The sequence below is a fragment of the Ascidiella aspersa genome, chromosome 4 (assembly GCF_963924565.1).
Source record: "Ascidiella aspersa chromosome 4, kaAscAspe10.2, whole genome shotgun sequence".
Lineage (NCBI taxonomy): Eukaryota > Metazoa > Chordata > Ascidiacea > Phlebobranchia > Ascidiidae > Ascidiella > Ascidiella aspersa.
This window is the reverse complement of record NC_139450.1, coordinates 28,480,110-28,504,289: the sequence shown is the minus strand read 5'-3', so window position 1 is coordinate 28,504,289 and position 24,180 is coordinate 28,480,110. Positions and strand designations below refer to the sequence as shown.

The following is a 24,180-nucleotide window of genomic DNA, read 5'->3' as shown; positions in this document are numbered from 1 at the left end:
ATATTACGCCTCAACAAATATCCTTTGTCTACCGGAATCGGGAAAATTAAGAAACAAAAAACGTGATAGTTAAAAGAGTTTTAGGAAGCATTCCTTGGGTTTAAAAAGTATTCGCGATAAGAGTTCCATCAAAGTTTTTTATTTTTTCGCCAAGCACCTTTCTATGAAAAACATACCTTTGTTAATAAGAAAAACGTTGCTAAAATGGTAACCACGAGTTGGACGTTTTAAGTAAGGTATAGGCAAACAAACTCAAAGTTTAAAAACCCGAGTAAAACCAGGATCAGACATTTTGTTAAAGGAATATATATCGGTTTTGGATTCCATAAAGATACGCCCTTTTATATAAGTAAAGTAGGTTTACGATTGATTTCAAAGCGTTCTTGGGTTATTGGTGAAATCTGCGCGTTAAACCATCCTTTTGCGTTTTGTCCAGCCATAATGCCAACTATTTCTCAAAAACAAATCCCCCATATGGAGTGGAAAATTTTCGGGGTCGGCTATCGTGCTAAGAACTCGTCGCAAAGCCACGAAAACGTGTTTTCCAGCTTTTGTAAAAACTCGATTTCTGCGAACGAGAGTGCGGAGGTACACGCAACACGCACAGAGGGTGCAATTACGTGTCACGCAATCGACGTTTGACGCAAACGCAGAGTGACGTTTTTTTTCGCCATGAAGAAACGGTTTTGCGTGAAGAACGCTTCCCACTGTTTTCGTTGAGTTTATATTAAGGGTATAGCATTTGTAAACTAAAAAAAAAAATCCCCCCTGTTGTACTTTGCTTAAAATCGTTGACGCCCCCACACAGATATGATTTGTTGCGACAAAGTACCACGAACAGTGTCAAATTTAGATTTTTGAAAAAGTGTAAAAGTTCGTGGAAACTCGTACTGACAAAACAAAGGCCGACACTTAATATGAGTTATCACCGGTCGGCATTATTAACGTGTTTTATTTAATGATTGAATAATGGTTTGCACTTCGTGAACGAAAACGTTGACACTTCATATTCGAAAGCTTCATATAACGACATGGTTTGTTTACTTCTTGGTTTTAAATTATAATAAAATTTGATCAATAGCAAACGAAATGTTTAAAAAGAAATCGCCTTATATCTAAAAAAAAAAAATCGACAATAACCTCAAATTAAAGCACATGTTCTTTAGACTTTTCTGGAATAATTAAAGTGAGATATAACATGGAATGCCAAGAGTTTACATCCTTACATCTCACAAAATGACTGACTTTGAACTTAAATCTCGCGTATTACGAAATAACTGACTTTGATTATGCTTGAAAGTCGGACGAACATTCGAATGCATAATTGGCTTAGATTTTTTGGATTTGAATGACGGGCGCAAGCCTAGTCATCGACAAATTCCGTCAAACAAAAAACTTTATCACCGCACGAAATGTTCAGCGCTAACAACGCCACGCATTCACGCCATTTCGACTCCAATTCGCATCGGTTAAACGAAGCGCGCAGTGGCGATGTTCAGACAGACGAACTCGGGCCAGGGTCGCGTTTCACTTGAACTTAACAAAACTCGGCAAACGTTCATCTCAACAATCGCGCCATTGTGCGCGAGCCAGTTCGCGCGAAAAGGCGACACAAAACCGCGAGTTTTTTACGGCTCAGCACCCCAGGGCAGTTGCCTTGACGCATGCTTGCGAGTATCGCTTGTTGCTGTGTCAATAACATAAAAAAAAATATTTTTTTTTCAAGTGCCGAAACATGTGCACAGGCCACGTACGAGATATTTAACACGGGTATCGCCTTCATAAGGTTAAGTGTAGGTTTTGGAATTAGTTATTTAAGTGCACGGCATTAGCAAATATTTAGGGTAGCGGAAACATAAAAAATCAATCCGTTTTATTTTTCAAAAGAGTGTTAACAGAAAAAAAAAATTAACAAACTACACATTCATAATGAAATGAACATGCAAAAGTACTAAGCACGACCAAAAGGACAAGTCTAACTATAAATTCGATATACATTTTACCTAAACTAAAATTAGAATAATTGTCAGGTTTTAACATGACGTTGAAAAAAGCGAGTACTGGAAGCTTCCTGATGTACGAAAATCACCCAGGTATCTTGTACAGCTTTAACCATCAAGGTGGACGCGGCAAAAATTGAGTCGTCAGCACAAAAATTGTTCATTTTACGGTCGGTCGAGCGCCGGTGTGTCAGCCACTTGCGGTAATACTTGTCGACGCATTTAAAAAATCCACTTGAAGCAAGCGGCGTTTATGTAAGGCTTATATAAGGTCTCGAATGTCAAGCGCCTCTGTTATAATTACACGCAACTTGTTCAACTAAAGGGTGCCTATAGAGAGATTGCGCAAGAGCAGAAATGCTTGCTAATACAACAGACGTCGTACTCGGGTTATGTTTGTTTTGATCAAAAACAAGCACCGGGTATAGCAATGTTAGAAAGTTGCACAGCACCTATTTAAAATTAAGCGCTTATTCTTAACGTTATATCGTAACCCTAACGCGGTTTTCAGGTTGTAAAAGAATTGAATAGATTTTTTTATTTCAGTTAACAAAACTGGCTGCTTTGCTTCAAAAAAGAGCGCAGACAAAGATTTAAACGAAAAATCGACAAGGATGAAACAAATATTTGATGCGAAGAGACAAATTACGCGTTTAGGATTCGCCCCGCTTCTTGCAGCTTAAAATAAATCAACCATAAATTTTGCGCCGGGAATATTATCATAAAACCGCGACAGTTTTCGTTGAAACGCGTTCAGCTTGAATAACAAAGCGAGGTCAATGCAGCGCGAGGTTTCGTGGATAAAGCGCCCTTATCCCTTAATTCAAGGATGGGCCAAGCAGGTAAAGCCTTGGTACACCGCAAAAGGGATAGCTCGCTGCGTGCTATTTTAGTCCTTGAAAGAAGGCCAATTTTTTGTGAGGCTATATACATTTAATATGACTGAATCGCCATGCTGCATTGTGCTTTTGCGACTCAGAAAGCAGCAATGCGACTCGTCGACTCAAAAAATACCATTTTTGCTATAGTTTGCTGTTACGCTATGATTAAATAAATTAAAACACCAATCAGAGATTATTATTAATTTGCTGTGCATAACGCAGGAAACTTTACTTTTAAAAATATTTCACGACATGTTACTTTTCCCTCAAAACGTATAAAAAATCGAATTGATAGAGTTATCATTATAGCAAAATTAGATTCCTAAATAATCAAAATATTTTAAATTAAAATATTCCGCGACACGGTTGGAAAAGAACTGCTTCAGACATATGGCAGGCCAAAAAATTTACCAGCCAATCAGATGTCAACACGTCTAAAATTTCACGATATTATTAATAGTGCTACAAACGGGCTAATTTTATGAATCACGGTCACGACTAATCACATCAAATTGATAGAATGCCGACTAATGTGAGCGTCAAGCAAAGAGCTGTCTAACGATGACGTCAGCATAATTTGGGTCATCTAAAGGTCACCGTTGCGTAACGCTTGAAGTTTGATTTACTTTGCAGGGAGCGGTCAAAGAGTGACCGTTTCGCTTTGTGTGTGTCTTACGCTCTGATAAGGCCAGCAACGAATTTAATTTGAACTTACACAGTGTCGTACCCGGAATCGTCCGAAGATATGGAGAGACCTGAAAATAAAAATTAAATATTGCAAGTTGTGACTCCCAAATCGTAATTACGCAGTTGCATTCAACTGCTAGACCACTTCGTGCATACGTTTCTAAAATGCTGGCCGATAACTACAAAGTGATTTGTCTATGTAGTTTTAAATACAATACAGTTTTAAATGCAAAATATCTTGACATTAACTGATGATGATACAAGTACGTATAGAAACGTCTTTATCAAGATGATGTCGATTTACTCGCCTTTTTTGGCTTAAAGGTTCATTAAAGACAGAACTGTACAAAGTGTACTTTAAAATACAATTTTTCCGGCATAATATGCGCGTTTATTTGCAAGAGTTTAATAAAATCTATCGCAGCAGTGTTCACTATTTGTCCGCTCTGCAAAGAGGTGCCATTCACCAGATTTGTTCAATCACAAGCACAGTTACTTGTACACGATATTTTGTAAATTTTTGTCTTTTGACATTAAAGCAAGTTTCCCAAACGACGTACCTTTGTGCCTTGAGCTTCGCTTAGGAAGGAGGCCATTGGAGCTGGAGTACAGCGAAAGGTCCATCAAATGGTCGCTGGTTTGTCTGTACAAAAAGTAAAACGTTAAACTCGATTAATAATAATCATAAACAGCTCCTCTAAGTATAATTCATAACCAACGTTCCGGCAACCTATGCAAGTCGCCATCGTCAGGGTGAATGACACCGAAAGCTCTCAGTACAATAAATTGAAAACAAAGAATAAATGCAAGAAAAAAACGTGGTAACAACAAGATAGAAAAGCAATTAGCAATTAGCAATAAAGTATAGCCTTTAGTCCTTCAGCAAGTTTTTGTAGCATGCCGAGATTTGACTCGTGTGTTTAAAAGCATTTAAGAGTAGTCAGCTGTGCTACTTGTTTTCGCAAAGCTTTTCAGCCATTTGGACAACACACGTTTACCACTTAAAACGTCAACGCACGTTTTCCACTTTAAAATTTTGTTCAATCCAGTTTAACGACCAGCATAAGTCGAAAGAAAGCGGTTTCTGGAATTGGCACTCTCCAGACCTCTTGTCATTACAAGACACAAATGGCTTCGAATGTAATGCTGCGTAAGGAACGTGATTAGGGGATGACAGTTGCGCATTAAAATGCCAGCTGGAAATTTCCAAGTTGAATCTGCTTAGCACTACCCCGTTCTTAATCTTGTGCAATTGAATTTGGAAAATCTTTTTCAACGATGCTTCTTTCGGCAACAGAGATCACGTTGGGGAGGCGTTTGTGTAACGAGTGAAGCTTGTAAAAGGAAATACAGCAACAGTTCGTTTAATGGTTTAGATTTAGATCAAGCGGCTTAACAAGGCAACAGGGTTTTAATAGGGCTTTGGAGAAAAAAAGCTTATCTTAGGCAATGACATTTGCCGTTACGAAACTGTTTGCGCAATACGAAACTTACGCAAGAAAGGATAACAATGAGATGTTTTTAATGGTTTGGATCACATGGCATCGCCAAGACGTCAAAACAACCTAATTGTAATTCTAGTCGCAAATATCCAGACGTGCGCATTCCTCAATATTGATTGACCCACGTTTCCTTTGTAAGAGAGGCGATGGGAAGTGAAACCATCGCCCTCTATGCAAATAGAAATCAGGAAAAAAATCCCGCCATATTAAATGCATTGTTTCATTCGTACGTCTTAAAAAACACCAATAGCGACGAAAATTTCGCGAACATGAACACATAGCGAAGCTCGGGCAAAAACTGCCAAGTTTGCTTGCAGAAATGTAGGTCAACGTTGTTATTGCAGGCTCTGTGGCGCTAAAACTCGAACAAAACTCGCGAAAAAGCCTCAAAAGAAGGGATTAGGTTGCCTCGAGTGTATTGGCCGCTGCGGCATCAAGTTTCAAAACCTTCTCCTAAGTTCCAAGTGGAGCTTTTTTGGTCTATTTCAAGTGCGCAACGTCAATCGTGCGGATGATTTAAACATTAATTGTAAGTTGCTTGGCCCAGAATATCGCAGAACACTCAATTATTCTAAAATTGAAGTTGTTTGTGGTTAAGAAAAGCGTTTGAACAGTTATTAGTCAGAGCGGTTGACACATTATGCAAGCAAAAAGTTAAAATGTTGAAAAAAGGCATTTTTATAATACCTGTTATTTAGGGATGAACCTATTCAAAATAATAATGGTAAGCTGTAATATTGGACGTGGGGCAAGAAATGTAAAGTTTTTTTTATTACATATCAACAAAGGCAGCATTTATTTTACAGTTTATTAAAATTAAATGAATTAACTGCAATCAGCAATAATTTAAAGTTATATACTTTCTTTTAAATCTCTTCGCATAATTAAACGGAAAAGGTGATTTTTATAATTAAATTGCAACATGCTGACTTTCTGTTGAGACGAGTTTAAAGAAAGTATTTCGTTAAATAAGACAACAGAGTGTTAATTAAGATTGAATTGAACTGATGTAGGCCTTGTCTTCGTCCAGCAAACTTTAAACAATAATCTTGCATCAGGTCCAAAAGTAAATCTAACAGACGCAACTAAATCAACCAAGTATTAAGGTCGCGCCTATTGGTTGAACAGCAATCCAATAAAAAAAACAAAAAAAACGCACAAGTCCGCCACTGTTGGCTGGCTGGCTTGCACGGGCTAACTCGCCTATAATAAAATTAAAAAACCCAACGGTGTGACACCTCTTCGGCACGCATGGCTTGCAAAACGGCGCAAAAAACCGCAGGCGAAAAAACGCAGGGGAAAAAGAAACTGGCTTGAGACACACTTCGACAACTAGATCATTCTATAGTTTTCTAATTTAATGGTTTGACGCAAAAGCTAGTTCGAATTCTATATAAAAATCTAGTTGTCAGAGTTTGATTTGAGGCGAATTAGTTTGTTTCGGCTGCATAAAACAAAAAACCTAACGGCGTGACCGCTTAGGCACGCATGGCTCGCAAAAACGGCGCGAAAAACCGCAATACGACAATAAAAAAAAAACGCAGGCGAAAAAGAAAAACCGACCTGAGGTGAATGAGCTTGTTTCGGCTGCTGCAATCCCGAGCAGCGGAGCGTGAGTTGAGGAAGTGACGCAGGGGTAGCGGCTTGCGTCGGTAGTCAACCGCGAACACGTAGAAGGCGCGGTCGTCGCCGAACTTCGACACTTCGGAGTCGACTGCAAGTAGAAAAAAGATAAAGGGGCCGTCGCTTTTAGAATAATAAAAATTCTCCACACTGGTCTTGAAATCCTACCACCTTTTTTATACAGTAACAAAATACAGTTACGATAAGCGGTCGTCGCTGAACTTCGACACTTCCGAGTCGACTGGAAGTAAGACAATATTGGGGTTACGTAGTTTCAGGACAGTATTTCACAGTGTTGTAATGACTTAAGTCAATGACTTAAGTTAAGTGCACTTAAGTCACTGTTTTCAAATGACTTGACTTGACTTAAGTCTTTTGTGCAAAATTACTTGACTTGACTAAGTCTTTTTGTGCAAATTGAGTCCTTTGTGCAAAACAATCATAAAACTGTGCAATGAAAACTCTCCACGCACGAGTATTGCAAAAACAAGCAATAACAGAAAAGGGTAGTTTGCAAACACGGCTGCAGTTTTTGTGACAACTTAAGGTATTATTTCTAACAAAGAGACCGTAATTCGATAACGCAATCCGCAAAGTGGCGAAAATTGTACGGAAATAAGGTAAAAGACAAGAAGGTCTATGGGATGTTATTGAAGCCACCAAGTTAACTGGACAACTGATAAAACTGTTATTCCAAGCGAGCGAAAGCTGGAAATAAGGGACCAAACAGGACGCCGAACTGCGCCATAACCGTACGACGCATAACAGGCGAGATAGAAAAGGCGCACGTGGGTTTAGGCCGAACAACAAGGAGTCGAACGGGTTCGCTTGTGTTGGGCGCAAATTTGAAAAGGAAAAAACAAATTCGGCGAGTAGGGGTTATTATTTGGGCTGGAGCGTTAAAGACTCCGAAATAACAATATCCATTAGGTGCGGTTTGTTTAACTATGCTGACCTATACAGGTAATTCCGAGAAAGGACAACAACACTTCAATACGTCAGATCACGCACGGACTCGGCCTAGCTTTCGAAACCGAAAACTCGGATTGAGAGAAAACAACTGGGGATGGGGAGGTTGTCAGTTAACCGTGGCGAAAAAGCTTTTATGTGAACGTGACTTCCTGGACACCAAGGTGTGGAGAGAATGGCACATAAATAGGGCAGGGTAAAAAAATGTTTTTTGAGGCAACTTTTAGGCATTCAACATCAGGGTTTGCCAATGTGCCACACATTTGCATACAATCAATTTTAAGAGATTCAAAGAATTTATAGGTTTTTGAAGACCTAGAATGGAATCATTTCCCCGACGTGTTTTGAATATAATTGGTAAACAAGCAGTATAAATGCCATGGTCAACGCACTAACGATTGATTAAAAAATATATTTTACTTCAGTAGTTTTTAAACTCATAACTTAAGCTGCACATAGGATAAATTCAACGACTATTGAAATACTTTTGTAAAAACATAGCGTTTTTCTAAGACTTTGTAATACGCAATCAATAAAAAAACATTCACAGACATTAGATTTAAAGACTGTGTGGAATCCCGGAACATGGCCAGTTAGAAAAAAAAATCCATTTTTAGCTGACTTTCTACCGCCTGACTGTTTTTATGGCAGCAGTGAACAGTCGTCTATCAATTCACCACCAAACCTAAACAACAATACTGCACAGCTGAGGTCCGTGCGAAAACTCGGCCGAGTCAACTATCCCACGGCGGGAGCACAAGACACAGAATTTAGGGAGTAACTTTTCCAATGCCACGAGTGTGGTGCGACTTAGAATGCGGAATGCGTCGTGGAATTTCGCTGTTGTGTTGTTGTGGCCACGAACACGCCAGAGCACTTTCCCAGCAGACAAAGTATTTCGGGCCAAGCGGGGATGAGTGGATTTTAAGTAAACAAGGTCGACTTATCGAAACATTTTTCGGCCGTATTAGGAAGTGAACAAAAATAAATATTTTAATTTATTTTACTTTTTAATGTAAAAGCGTGTGTTTTCTTAACGGACTTAAAATAACCATTTTTTGTCTTGATTAGGGTTGTCTGATACAGACATATCCAGGCCGATACCCGATACCAAGAGGTAGTATCGGAATGTTCCGACCGATACCAAAAGAAGAAAATAAACTAATCAGTGGATTATAGAAAAGGGTATGCTGTAAACTAGCATTGAATAAACGCACACTTTCACTAGTATATTAGGTGCCGCCGTTAAGGATGTTACCGAAATCAGGTGGCCTATTCAGGATGGCGTGCAAGCAAGGCAAGGCTACCCGTTACAAAAACGTCGCCCGTGGAAGGTTTGAACTCACGGCCTTACAGTTGTACTTTTTCTGCGTTTCGGCATGCCAATGGCAACCCCTTCAAATGCACACTGCTCGCACAAATACGCGACGAACGACAAAATGAGACAAGGTTTGTTGTCAAATGTTAAACCTCAAGTTTTGCCAAATAAAATCAAATTAAAAGAGGTAGCAAAAAAAAAGTTTGGAGAGCCGTAGAGTTGAATACACAAAAAATCGCCACATTTTATTCGAAAAAAAAACAAAGTTCAAAAGGTTGCGCGCGCCGCTTTTGAACGTGCGGCCGACGAACGGGAGTTAAACCATGACAGCAATAAATCGTCGTAAAGCGGCATCAGCAATAAAAAACGTCTCGACAAACATAGTAAAGCCCAAATCGGAGCGGCCTTTCAGAAATTCCCTGGCCCACTGCCGACTGTATGTTGACAGCGACCGTAAAACACGTGTAGCCAAACATTCCGGGAAAGACGCGCGGAGAAATGTGGAAGATAATACAGGCATTGACGACATCACACACAGCGTATTCCGTCACACAGCGAACGAGCCGCAACTTGAGCCAAGACGTGTATGAAATGACATGGAAATTGACATGATAATGTATTGTGTTTTTTTATTTCTATTTTTCCTACTGTTCTTGATAGTTTTTAAGGTCTTGACACGAATATATCTTACTGTTATGTGAACTGCTGTTATAATACCGGGTTGTCACACATTTTTATGGAATAAATTCTAAGGCACTTAAATATATAGAACATTTACAGCTTTAAAAATACCTTATAAAATTAATCCCGCGCAAACCTTTTGGATAACCATGCATTTTTCAAAAAAAAATTTTTCCATATGCAAATCAATTCAAACAATTTTAAGTTCATAGAAGTTATGGCAACCCTGGCCCAGGTTCGCATTTTACTCTGTTTTTTTTTTAACTTGACATGCCCCCAATGATAAAATGGAATCTTCACTTTTGACAGGCTTTTCTCATAATACCCTGCATTATTTAAAGGGGCATTAACTTTGGGCCGTTTGAAATACGCCCTATGCGCTACGACAACAAACCACTACCGAAAGAACAACATTGCCCGTAACGTTATAACAGGGTCAGTGGGTTCAACCAACGGTCTGCAAAAAGGCAACGGAGTGATTGCTGGAGTTTGTTGCCGTAACCTGGAGGCGATTGCAATTGAGCGCGCTTCAAAAATGGGGCAATTACGCAAGGCGAATCAAAACGTTTGACGCATGGCGTAGGAAAACGTTTAACGCATGGCGTAGGAGGCAGGTACGGGGTTTTAAACTGCGCACATTATACCTTATTACCGAGCGTAGTTAGGCCGTTAAATGAGAATCTTGACTGAAGAGAATTGAACTGGCAAAATACGAGCGAAACTGTTTCAAAATGTTGTTTGAAAACACACAAAAAAGACCAAAATGCCGGGATCGAAATGACCAATACGTAAACTGTGTTTAAACGCACGGGGGTTAAGAAGTATTAATTTTCAATGCAGATATACAGCAAGTTGAAAAAATAACTTACTTTCTTTTAAGTGTTTTAAAAGGTATAGAGCGCTTCGCAGGTCAATGTAAAAGGAGATATAGATACAACGATGATTGATCGGTTATGTTGCCAAGTTTGACCGGAGTAGGTGAATTGGCTTGAGGCGGAGTGGACGGTCACTAATCAGTTAACACGGTCACTTAAAATTGCGATCGTATCGCACATATTTGCCGATTTCTGTTCAAATTCTTTAGATAGCCGTAATAATAAAATGCCAGTCTTTTCCACAAGGATTTTTCACTTCGTTTTTTAATCCGTCATTAGGTTTTCAGAGTTTGCGGGGCAGCTTGAAAAACAACCGCCGGTTTTATTTATTTTGTATGTTTATTTCGGCTATTTTATAGCACTCTTTTGGTTTATTCCCTCTGACAACGTTTACGTGCCAGTTTTTCGCTTTAAAAGTGCTATATGTTCGCTTTTCTCATTTTTCAGAAATTTACAAACAGCTGAGATCCAATACAAGGCTTAGCCACTTAGGCAATCGGTTTCCACTTCCCCATCTGTTTTCATAACATTTTACACAGCCGAGGTACCAACCGGCCCACAGGCGCTTGTGGCCAGCTCCAAATTAAGAGGCCGGCTCTTATTTGCGGCCAGTTTGACGGGCTAATTTGTCACCTCAATTAGATGGACAGCATCGTGAGTGATAACTACTGACCAGTCGGTCCGTTTTGCGGGTTATTCGGGGTCAGACTGCATGCCTGCTTTGTGACGTAACAGGCGCGGCAAAACAAGCCTGATTCAGACGGGCGCGTCACAACAAGCCGATCGCATTTGTGACGTCACAAACTGGGCCGATTGCATTTGTTGTTGCGTTCGGGGGGGGGGGGGTCTTCGGGTGTACGACACGTGGTGCAATGTTATTGACGCGTTTGGGCGTTTGAGCCTCGTGACACAACGATTTGGCATCTTGTCAATTAAATACTTTGTAGTACGTGAAAGAGCTATTTGTCATAATGTGATGGACAGCATGTACGATTTTACTATCGATTATGCTGTTTACGTCAATAAAGCGTAATACTTCAAAACAGTGGAGCATAATGGTTGGATGTTGCAGTAAGACGTAATAAGAATATCTAAGCCCATACAGAAGTAGGTATCATTTTGAACGTTACGAATAACTCATTATTCATATTCGTTTAATGGCATAAGATTTAATACACCATCAAAAAAAACATTTTAAAAACGACGTTTCCACTCTCTCTCTATGTGAAATTGCAATTTAGTTCATGACGGAGCTAAAATAAGAACATTGGTGAAATTCGACATTAAAGCAATGGACGGCTTTGCAGTAAAAACAATACCTTCTCTTGATTGCCCTTATAAGGATTTAAATCTACTTTATATCGCTGTACGATGTTCGGATAAGCGGCCATACAAAACATAAGAGTCGTTCCCGTGATTTTATGACACTCAACTTTACGATGAAATACTCCAAATTGCCGCAAACACACTGAAACAAACAAGCTGATTCAAAGGTGCAAAACAGCAGTTCCTTGAAATCAGAGCGGTGACGCATCGGCGACAAACACAATACAAGCACTCGTATCATCAGTGCCTTATTTACTCCAACTTGATTCACTGAATCAACAACAACAGCAACAGCAACACTCAGGACCAACATCGGCCAACACGGCGTGCGTGGTGTGCACCGAATACGGATATTGACTAAGGTCCGTTACACAACGACCGGAGTTTTGCGTGGGCAAATTAGGTCGGGTTCTTGTTAGAATGGAAGTCCTATATTTTGTAATTTATTTCGATACCGATATATATTTGGCATTTCGGTGAAAATAAGAAGGCCGTCCATACCGATGCCTAACGGCGTCTTTTCTATACCCATTTAAGCAGACCAAACTGAAACCAGCATACGAAATATTTTTAAGATTTTTAAGCAAAGTTTGTTAGAAGGCGGGAAACTCCGTTTCCTTTGGATTTGTAATTTTTTTAAAGGTACCTTCTAAGCTATAAAACGTTTTATGTGACTGAAATGCGTAATTCAAACGGATCGGCACCGATACCACCCTAGTATCGGACGAGTACCGATACTACAGCTTGGCATGGGGTGTCGGCTTCGATCTAATATTATCGGACAATCCTGACACATAAACGAAAGGCGCTGAAACTTATAACGAGCGACGAGCGTGTTATACGGTTACGTAAAGTTGCGATCTCAGCAGCAACTTTCAGCACGATTTATATTTAATGACACACAAACAAAGTCGGTGACCACGTGCATATTTGCGAACCGATGTCCCGTGATAAGGTCGCGGTTCAAACTTCGAAGTGCAAAGCATAGTGGCTCGGTGCAATCGAGCGAATCGTTTTAGCTATTTCCGTACTGACAAATCAAAACAAAGGAACAGCGTTGTCACGAGGTATCCGAAATGTGGAATATTGGGTCACATTTGTCCATCTATTTTGGCTTGGACGACATAGGAATAAATTACTAGGTAACGTGGCTTAAGCCTTGTATCAACCCCAACCGAACGACTCAAAAGTATTTGCGAGTAATCTATGAAAAGACAATTAGCCAGTATCTCACAAACGCTCAAGAAGTCCAATTAAAGCAAATGTAAGAAATTCCACACAAATATTAACTCAAAAAGAGCGTACCAAAAGATAAAGGCGTGTTTATGAAAGTTGCAAAACCGAAAATAGGAGGGCAATTTCTCAGTGATGTGCATATATGAAATCGGCAAGGCTATTTTCCACGTAATTGCGCAACACTGATACCATCACAGGGACGTACGGAGGGGGCGTATTAAACCTTGTAAACGCCCTCGCGTTTTGTTTTGGGGGTGTTGGATATCATGAAACATTCGTAACGCGATATCGGACATGCGCAACAGATAACAGTACAATGGGCACAGATGGACGTAAATTTCGGCAGGTTGTATTGCGACAACAGTTATGCGGGGGACCACCCCTGATTACTTTCGATCTAAAATCGCCTGGTGATCGTTTTGTGAATGCACTGGTTGCCAAGGCAAATCAAGGCGTGTTCGTGTAGAGCAGGGGTGTGCGACTCAAACATGCCGGCTTGTCAATTTTTATCTTACAACTTCTTCCCGTGCCAAAGCTTCGTAACCAAACCAATTCTTTTTAATCATAAAAACGCTTTTTTACCAAAATCAAAAACGTTTATTAAAACTTGAAACACTGTGTAGTAGAAATGCGCATTACTGCATCTAAGTGTCCGTCGGTGAGATAACTATTGAACTTCACACCAAGCTATATAATTATGTTAATGCTAGCCTCCAGCCCTTCACCACAGTACAATGTTATATTATCAGATGTATTTGTTAGATGTCGTAATTGCCGCGATTGTTTTATATTGTGATCAAACAATGGCAATTGGTCATTTCGCGTGCAATAACGAAAATGACGACAAAATGTATTTTTTTTTGCCTAATTACACAGTTCCTGGTCAGCAGCAATTCTGCATAACATTGTGATTATATTTTGCCTTTTAAAAATAAAAAAAACCATAAAATAAAAAAAACAATGGCAATTGGCTGTATAAATAATTGGGTATTTTTTGACTATTGGCTAAACAACAATTTTAGTGTTTTGGGGGGGCCTGCGTGGCATATTTTATTAGGTCGCGTGCCAACTTGTTGGATACCCCTGGCGTTTCATTCCGATAGCCGATATTTTGGGCAAAAAGTATCGCGATGCGATCCGATAGCAAATGACGTCATTACTGAGCTCAAACAAACGAACAAAATAGATAAAATTGAAACATGCAATGCCAATGATTTCCAGGTTACTTGGCCAAATTTTGCTTTCGAGCTAAAAAAATCGGATCTGTATCGATACCGCCCTAGTATCGGACAATTACCGGTACACCACTTGCCATTAAGTATCGGTTTCGATCCGATATTATCGGACATCCCTAGTAGAGAAGTCGAGTGTCACTGTCGACCCTACAACCATGTGGCTTATAGGATTTGGGCCACATTTTTACATTTTTACATTTTCACACTTTAAACGCACAACGATAGTCTTTCGGCCCTACAACTCTGTTATATTGATTTAAGAATGGACCCAAATTAGACTGAAGGAATCTATAATGCTTTAAACATAAGCTCTGTAACATGGGAATAATATGCTGGACTGGATTTTAGATTTCGTATTTCCATGAACTACGGCATTTTTATCATAAAAGCGCCTAAAATTAAGTAAGGGGCGTATAAAGTTCTAAAAACGGCCTTTTTAACGCGGAAATAGCATGCTATATGAGAAAACAAGGGTTAATATACAAAAAAATATGCCTGATTTTAACCCGGGAAATGCCTATGGATTTAACTTGCCGTGAAACCAACAATGAGGGACCGTAAGGCTTCGCTGGAAAACAAACAACAGCCCTCCAAAATTCATTCACGTGCAAAGTTGGTGTTCAGGTGCGGTCAAAGGGCACACACGGCGAAAAGGGATCGGGCGTTTTTCAGTTCGGCATGAAAATCCGCCGGGTTGACAAAAAGGTCGTCTTCTCTTCTCTCTCGCTCGTCGCTGCGCCCGAGAGGGAAATTTTTCGCCACATGCGCCACAGAATGCGTGCGCTCAGCGCTGCTATTTATAAGACTCGGGACGCTTGCAAATGTGCACGCGTCGATCAGGCGGCCGACGCGTGATCGTCTGGCGCTGCAAGGCCGTGGCCGATTGCATGCGAGATTGCGAGGCGATGATGTGATGTGATCAGGAAGGTTTTTCTGCAGTGTTTGGAGGTTTAAATAGACGTACAATTGCAGTCCAGTGTCCTGTGACCTGGTTGCGCATTGCGCGTGTAACATGCGAGCTGTACCGAAATACCAGTTGTGACATGTAGTACGTCGCATCACGAAACCGCATATTTACAACACGAGTCTGCAGTTGCAATAAAAAGCATAAACTGCAACCGCAATATAAATAAAGAGCAGAGTCGATACGCAATCCATATGCTTACAATAGACACTTCTTACAATCAAAATAACCCACCGATCCCAATTTAGATGTCTGCTTTGGGAGACTGGACCACAACCGAATGCAGTAGCAACGTTACTACCAATGCGTCACATACTAAAAGGGCCAACGCCTCCTTATCAGCACTACTAAAACTGGTTGAACGTGGTCTGACAAGCAGTACATTCCTTATCACTGCAAAGTAGGGTACTGGCTGTTACGAAGAAATCACATGAAAACAGCACCGGGTTCTACCTGTGCCAACAAGTGTAAAAACAACTTCAAAACAAAAGTAAAGGCACATTTGTTTCCTTTATATAAAATTGCTTTGTTAAGCAGTCAACTGGGACGAGTTTATACACCCAAACGCTTTAAAAAGTTTTTTTACCCGTAAAGCAGACCGAACTGCGATCCGCGCGTCACATCCGGGACGCGTCTCACTTTTAATAAAAAAAATTAGGCAAAACACATTTTATGTGGCATACAATATTTTATTGAAAACATAAACATAACTGTTGTAAGGCATCCTCACCTACTGATATTTAAAGATTATTTAAAGGAATCACACGTTGAATTAGGTGTTTTTGAGATCCCTTTTTTTATCCGGCCCGCCAAGACATTTTATTTTTCTCATGCGGCCTGCCTGTTTAAACTAAAACTTAAAGTGTTTAAAATAGGATAAAAAAGAAAACAAATTGTTGCAAGATCCAAAAACGTGAAGAACTGTCCTGATTCTCGGCACTGGGCTGTTATTGCAGGGCGTGCGAGAGAGGGATGATAAAAGTAGGCCAAGAACACAACTGGCAGGCGACCAAACGCCGGCTGTCGAGGTGTCCGATTGCGAATTGCCGGTGGTGATTCAGGTCGTTCTGAAACCGAGCAGCGAAACAACAGGGGAAGCGAGTAATGCGAGCTCTGGTTAACTTTTCAATCGCTTTACAAAAACGTGGCTCTCGGGACGCTTCCAATCCAATTGCAAGAAAAAACAGGTGATTTAGTGGAATTTTTATTGCTGGAGTGTTAGTAGTAGGCAAAACGCCGCGATAACGTTGTTATATATCAGTTGGGTAGAACTAAGTTCGTAAAAGATTTCACAGCTTGCGCACTTGGATGGCATATTAGTTTTCAGGTAACGCTATCATACACTTTGTAGTATGTAATACCATTTTCATTGAGGTATACACTATATATTACTTACTACTGTATGTGGTGGCAGCGTATTGAGGGTTTGTCTTGACTTTTTAAGAACTAAGGGCGGTACCTGAATGACAAAAGGTTGAGAGTCGCTATTAGGAATATTCGAAGCATTATTCCCATTTTTCAAGTAAAAAATTTCATCATCTCAACAACATTTTACAAAGTCACTCTTCTGGTAGCAACCAAGCTATGAATGAACTGACGTTTCGGCAGCAGATACCATCAGTCATCGTCGGGGTTCATATTTAGAATGCATGAAAAAGTTTGCCAAACTTGATGGCAGCAAAAACAATAAAGCCAAAGGATCATACGATAAAAGCTAACCAAGGTCGCCCAGCCAGCGTTACGCTATGTTACGCTATAACACGCCAACATTCTGTGATCTGATCACTTTGAGGCCTAAATCCAAAAAATAAAAGTAAAAAATATCCAAAGTGGCTTCGTGTGCAACTACACAGCAAACCTATTTGGTCGACTCGCAAAGCGACAGCAAAGGCGGCAAATTGGCAAGCGAAAATTTCCAAAGTCACAAATAGCAGGTCGGACAATCGAGTCACACGTTAAGTGACCATCGGTGTTCGATCGGCGGACGCAGAACGGACGTTTATAGCTTCCCTGGCGACTTGCATGCCCGGTTGAAAAGCGGCACGACACGAAATAAGACCCGTTCGGCCTTTTTGGCGAATTCGCGCGCTTTTTGAGTGTAACCAAAGGACGACGCAATACAAATGGATCGGATTGGGTACATTTCATTTGGAGTGATACAAATCTACGTCCTTTAGTTGTAACACTGTTATAAGAAGGGAATCGGAAACCATCGGCCTTCCTAGCAAAATCATCCTAATTTCAGCTTCTTTTTAAATTGTAGTACAAAATGGCTCGCCTATAGCTATATTCTAAAGAACCTGTAATAATTGGTTATACAAGGTATGATCTACCAAGCCAATAATACCTTCATTTGTTATCAAATCTCTATTAATTTGCAAATTGTACCAACTTCCTAAACCGTTAGGGAAACAAACTTGTTTAAAGGAAGCTCACTATGAAAAATAAGGAAAAGGATGCTCCCAAAACATGAAAGTTGAACCGCATTGAACTACGCAAAATGGACAGGGTAACGACGTAAATCGATTAAAATTGCCGCGCTATTTATTCGGGTTTAATTTGATCGGTCGGGCGCTGGCTCGTCATCGGAAAGACAGGCCACAATTAAGTTCCCAACTTAGCCTGTGTAATTACGCTGCTCGTTTCGTGTGCTTAACAGGTTGAAGATAGCAAGCTGGCAATACGGCGACGCTATAGGAAAAGACGGAAATACGAATCGCAAAACGCGTGCACGCACGCACACACACCCACACGCACGCGTGCGCACATTCACACGGGATCGTTTTTTTACGACGGGAAAAATGCACAGGCAAAGTCCACACAGGATCCTGTCACAGAAATGGTGGGCGTACTTACAGAGTTTTGTCGAAATGACACAGGCGTAGGGAGACGCCAATGTAGGGCTCCATCAATAATTAACAAGCAATGGTGGTGGAGGGGTGATGACTAAGGCCAGGACCACAGGCGAGAGGAATTCTACAAGGTGCTTAAATTTTCCATTTTATCAGCTTTTGAAAAAACTCCTAGAGGGGGTCTTTGGAATCTATTAAAACCACTACATGGGTCGTTAATTCGAATTGGACTATACAAAAGGGCGAATCTTTATGGAATCCAAAACCATTGGCAGCAGGTTTCTGCTTTGATCATTGTTCCGCCGAGGCGTGTATAAACAATAAAATTTAGGCAAACTATATATAAAAAAATATAAATCTATGATTTGTGAGCTTTATTGCCTATTATGTATTTGAGCGTTGTCTTTTAATACCAGGAACTCTATGTGCTGCGTACGGTAGATACCTTATGTAACACCGGGCTTTTTAAACTTTGAGTTTTATTGCCTATGTATTTAAGCGTTGTCTTTTAATACCAGGAACTGTATGAGCTGCGTACGGTAGTGACCTTACGGCGACCTGCTGCGCAGATGTGTACAGACAAGGGCGTAGCACCTGGTTCAGTATAAATGGGAGCCAAGGAGACTAGGCATACAACGCTGGGGAGAGGGTAAACGCTCTTTGCGAAACCGCAGATAACTTTACTAGGGAAGAGCATTAAGACACACCGTTTCCAACATACGCTTCTTCTACATACTAAGGCGTTACAATAGAGCAGTGTCCCAATATGGGGTCAACGGACCCACAATGGGTTCGCGGAAAATTTGCAGGGGGCCCCATGAGTGAACAGGAAATTTATAATTGCTTTTAAATCTTAGGCTACAGTTCTTGAGAGCGCCTTTATATATGAGTATTTTTTTTGATTGACCACAATTTGAGTTGCATTTAAAGTTGGTGACTACGATAAACGCATTTCACTACTAATTCGCATTTCACTATACTATAAATGAATTTCACTACTAACTCGGATTTCAGTACTATAAACGTTTGACATTATAATACATATTTGGCATTTCCGTACTTGAGCTTCTTTCCTTATACACAGAGTCGCGTTGATGACCATACACGACCGACCGCCGCCAACAATTAAACATGCAAAATTTAATTAAAATTTAAAAGCTGTCTGAAATTGATCTTCACGGGTTTAGTCGGGTTCACGCTCTTTGGTGCGATAAAACCGCCCTTAATTGGCTTCTGAGGAATTTATTGACAGCTCTTAATTTGCAGCCCTTCACGACAGGCGACAAAAACGCTGCGCCGCAGCTCGCGACACGCGACCACAATTACATTTTTCGGAGAAGTGACGCCTTACACTGGGAAGCTTTTCCGCGAAAGGTTTTGAAGTTTTTCTTTTTAGCGATTTTTCTCTGAAAACGTTAACCAAGCCGGAGAGCACAATGACATGGATTAAATTCGATAAGGATGTCGCAAATCAAAAAGGACTTCGTTAAAATGTTTACGCAAAGTTTCCTGGCTTTAAGATACATTACGTTGACGACAACTTCCAACCCATTATGTCCACAATAATACAATCCTTGTCAAAACAATGTTTAGGCCAATAGGTTTATATAATTTGGCAAATTTGCAAAAAAAGTGTCCTTTTAAGATCATAAAAATCATTTGAGAGTCGATGTTTCAACATAACCACTGCAGTATTTTTGCTACTAGGAACAAAGGCATAGACAAAAGGTTACTAGAGCTAGCCTAAATTCAAACGAAAGGTCACAAAGAATTGCGCAATGCCATGCAATAGAATGCGTGGCACCGAGAGGCATAACCCGGCAACGGGGTATTTGCACAAAGCGCCAGAACAGGGTGCTTCAGCTTCTTGTGATAACGACGGTCGAAGCCTAAGTGGTGTGTGTCATATTCGCGTGCGTTAAGGGCCGCTATTTAAATATAACCGACGTTGTTTTTCTGTCAGAACAGAACGAAAATAGTACGGCTTCGTTTGGGCGCCGTTTAATTTAAACAAGAGAAAATATGAGCCTAAATAAATGAGCTGTTTTTTCTCAATTGGATATTCGAAGATAAGCTGCCAACAAACTCTTAAGCAAGAATAACACATGGCGACAAGTTGCCATTTAGTAAAACTTGGGTTAATACATTATCTTTTTATATGCGTTTTCAGCCAGATATTAGAACGAAAATTAAAAAAAAAGCTAAAGGTATACAAAAAAAGTGAATAATGTTTTATGTTTAACAACCGCATATAAAATAAGACACTGTAATGCTGGAACGAAAAATCTATGTGTAATTGAATAAGAGTGTGTGAAACGTAGCAAAACATCTCTGCTGACAGAGATAGATGGACACGGAAAATCTATATATACCAGAAATCAATACTTGAAAAACCCGAAAGGCTACATTAACCGCACCGATTCCAAATCCACCTTACAGTTTGGAGTAAGGGGGTTAAGACAGCGGATTTCACAAATTACGGGCGTCGGGCTGCTGCGAACGGCAAAAGGCGAAATCCCACGCTCAGCAAATGAAAAAAGAAAGGCCAAATTCGCTCGCATAGCTCAACGTCGCTAAGGCATAAAGGGCTCACACACCAAGCGCAAACATTAGAGATTCGTCCACTTTGAAAGCACAGCGGGTAAACAGTAACCCAAACTGGTGCTGATTCACTGGGATTTACGTACAAATAGTGCGGCCCTTGAGTGTTTCTCCCAACAACCACAGGCTAGGCTCGGCGAAAACCACAGTCGCCCGGGGAAGACACAACAACTTTTTCGCGCTGTTTGAGCAAACAACGGGGCGGCCACAATACCTATTGACGTCAAATTTGAACGCGTCAAGTCGCACTGTCAAACACACGCTCGATTTCGGAACAAAGCCCGTTGTCGCTATATCGATATCAGGGCTGAATGCAAATAAAAAGAGAGCTTGGTGGTGTTAAAATGGACGCGCTTTTAATAACTTTGGGTTGAACTATTAATTTAGCCTGACATTGTCAAGGTTGAATGCAAATAAACGTTTTGATGACAATGCCAACGAAGTCACGTTATTCAATTTATTTAAGAGCATTAGGCAATTTAGCAAAACGATCAATGCACACCAAACTTCTCAAGGTGCAAAATGCAAACAAAATTAGTACAAACCCAATTGAATAAACCTTAGCCTAGCTGCCGTGCTTGGAATAATTTATTAACGTGGAATAAAAGTTGAAATAACACAGAAATTCAAATTCGAATTCAGCAATTGTAATGATTGACGGTCACACAAGAGACAACCACTCAACTCTTTAACATTCTAAAACATTCTCTGAAAATAATTTTAAGCAACCAATACTCAAAAGCAGAGCCATATCTATATTTTTTTCAACCTTATTAGAAAAAAATTACATAGTTCTCTCATACCTGGTTTGATGATGTTGTGGTCGCACATGAGTTTGCCTTGTTCGACGGCGGCTTCCCTGGTCTGGCAAAAACCGACGCTGACAATCCAAGACACTATATCGGAAGCTTTGATGCACTCAGAAGAAACAAGCTGACCAAATTCACAAACTTTCTGGAACAGTCCGGAGTCGGGAACACATGCACTGCAAAAACAGCACATTGTTTTAAAACCACACAAATTAAGCCTCTGTTATGTTACATAAATTTTAACTATTATTGATTAATTGAATTAATAACTTAATATATGAAAACAGACACGGATGTGTGATTCATCATTTTTTAAATTGTGATTGCTTTTTTTTTTAATTGTGATTTTAAAAAAAAAATTTTTTTTAACCTTTTGAACAATCGATATCCAAGTGCTGCGCTTCGAACAAACTCATCGCCTTCAATGTCATCGGAGGAAAATCGGTACAACGATTTATCATTTTGAAATCCCTCCATGGTTAGAACTAAAAAAAATAATGTATTTCTTTATAATATAAATACAAACTAATTTAGAAACTACATTTGATTAATCAGGGAAAAGTCTCCTTTTGAAAACTAATATATAATTGTAATATGATCTAAAAAAATCATGTTGTGTAATACATAATTATTATTACAGTCGTAACATCTTACCGTTTCTTAACATTCCTGCATCCATTAGTCTTTGAAAAAAGCACACAACCTCGGTCTCGTCCAAAACCTTTTTGTTTGTTGTAGTAGAGTTACTTTCTGGCTTGCCATCATTGTTATTTTTGTCATCTAAATTATCTGCAAAAAAGGGTAAAATGAAAATATGTAAATACCTCGGTGATTAAGATATATCTATGGGTTTTAAAACAGGTGTACATGTTTGTATTGATTACGTTTTATCCATCCGTACAAGTTGTGCTAAAATAAAATAATTAAAAACCTACTCAAGTCAGCATTATTTGTTGCCCAGGTCACTGCTTCATTTCCAACAAAAACATCTGGGTACGAGCGAATCAAAGGCCTTCTCTGTCGAACTAGAGATGGCTTCGTCATTTGCATTTTTTCTCTTTTGATATAAATTTTGGTAAATGGGTGTTATTTTTAAAAGTTAAATACAGTAAAATACGAACTACTTACCTTATTTTCTCCGTGAAAATCACAACATCAAGATTATCCATATTGTATAGGTTGTTTGATTGCAGTTTAATGGCTACACAAAACAGCAAAATAGATACAAAAGTTTAATAATTACCAGTTACACAATTTGAATTTCTGCAAAAACAAACATTTTGTATCAAAACAAGTAAAAGCAGCATCATTTTCAATGTATTTGAGAACTTTAAAGAAAAAGGTTTGGCAGTGAAATGTAACACAGACAGCATACTAATAAAAAACTTGTTCCACATCAATGGGGTCGTGTATCGCTTTTGACAGTTTATCTTGCCAGGTATTGCAGCTGTTTTCAACACCATTTCTGCTTAAGTATTGAGAATCGAGATACCACTGGGTAAATTCGCTAAACTTCTGCGATACTTCCAAAGTGCGGTCCTGCTCTTCGCAAAAAGGTTTTCTCTTTTCCTCCAACACAAGGCCCACGTATCCGTCAGCAACTTTGATGGTTTTTCCTTCCAGCGGCCTTCCCCTGAAAGAAGCAGTTTTCATGCCATTGCTGTTGTCATCTTTGATGTTAAAATACCGAGTGACATTGGCAACATCGTCCGATTCGATGGTGCAAGGCAGATGGTGTAAAATGGCTTCGCCTTGCAAATCGGCCGGATCGCCAACTATCTTGATACTCATTTCAAATTTAATATCGCAAGATTAATGGCCGACGTAATATAGGAAAGCACCTTCGAAAGCGTAGCAGCAAACAAATCCTCAGTAATCCACAGGCAACAACGCTACACACAGCTCTCCCTATAATACCGCGCTATGTAAGCTGCTGAAAGTACAGTACTTAAAATTGTCTCAAACAAAGCTCCTGTGCCTACACTACAGCCACGCCGCAGCCCGACCACGATTGAGTGAATTCCCGCCGTAGCCCGTTGAGTTACGTAAGCAGGCCTCGAGGCAAAATCGCACTCACTGCCTTTTACAACTGCCTCGCGCAGCAGTTAGCTTCAGAGCGCCGAAAATATCCCATTTTCTTTCTCTCTTTTATCGCGCGCGATACTACGCCGCTTTGTTTTTTATCGAAGTCGTTCAGCCGTTACCACGCTGCCTTCGTGGCGGCCGCGTCATGGCAATTGGGTCGACCTGGCTGATTCAAGCCCGCTTTTGTTATTTATCCTCGCTCTCTCTTGCAAGCTTACTACAAGTCGCCCTGCCTCGTGTTTCTAAACAATAGGCGACCGCCGCGCGTTTTACGAAGGCCTCAGCGATGGGCGGAATTCGGCGGTTGGATAGTAAGCGGACGGATTACATGATTGTTTTTAACACACTTAAAGAATAATCGGTGCTAGTTCGGGAGACAAAACTAATTGTTTTGTTCGCGCGCGGAGATCTATTTACATTAACTAGCCCGCTGTATATTCCAGTGGGAACAGAATCCAGTTACTATTTCCTTTTTTTCTGTTGCCATTCTGAATTCGGACTGAAGTGGGTTTTAAGTGTTAGAAATGGCGGGAAAG

General features: G+C 40.1%; 2 protein-coding genes across 3 annotated transcripts in view; both read right to left on the bottom strand.

Moving 5' to 3' along the window:
- LOC146157321 (DEP domain-containing mTOR-interacting protein-like) overlaps positions 1-22,824 on the bottom strand; it is a 34,298-nt gene extending 11,474 nt beyond the window's left edge. The window contains exons 1-8 of one of the 2 annotated variants that reach the window (XM_083386379.1): positions 22,688-22,824; positions 22,495-22,616; positions 22,214-22,348; positions 21,930-22,044; positions 21,554-21,735; positions 6,634-6,784; positions 4,129-4,211; positions 3,597-3,636 (exon numbers count right to left, since the gene is read on the bottom strand). In XM_083386379.1, coding sequence (XP_083242505.1) covers positions 3,597-3,636; positions 4,129-4,211; positions 6,634-6,784; positions 21,554-21,735; positions 21,930-22,044; positions 22,214-22,348; positions 22,495-22,616; positions 22,688-22,728 — 869 coding nt within the window. In that variant the 5' untranslated portion in view covers positions 22,729-22,824. The remainder of the gene's footprint in view (positions 1-3,596; positions 3,637-4,128; positions 4,212-6,633; positions 6,785-21,553; positions 21,736-21,929; positions 22,045-22,213; positions 22,349-22,494; positions 22,617-22,687) is intronic. The other variant, XM_083386380.1, reaches the window with a different exon arrangement.
- LOC146157320 (ribonuclease H2 subunit C-like) lies at positions 22,822-23,603 on the bottom strand. The gene has a single exon (XM_083386381.1). The coding sequence runs from the start codon at positions 23,348-23,350 to the stop codon at positions 22,934-22,936; it is 417 nt and encodes a 138-aa protein (XP_083242507.1). The 5' UTR covers positions 23,351-23,603; the 3' UTR covers positions 22,822-22,933.
- Positions 23,604-24,180: the final 577 nt, after the last annotated feature.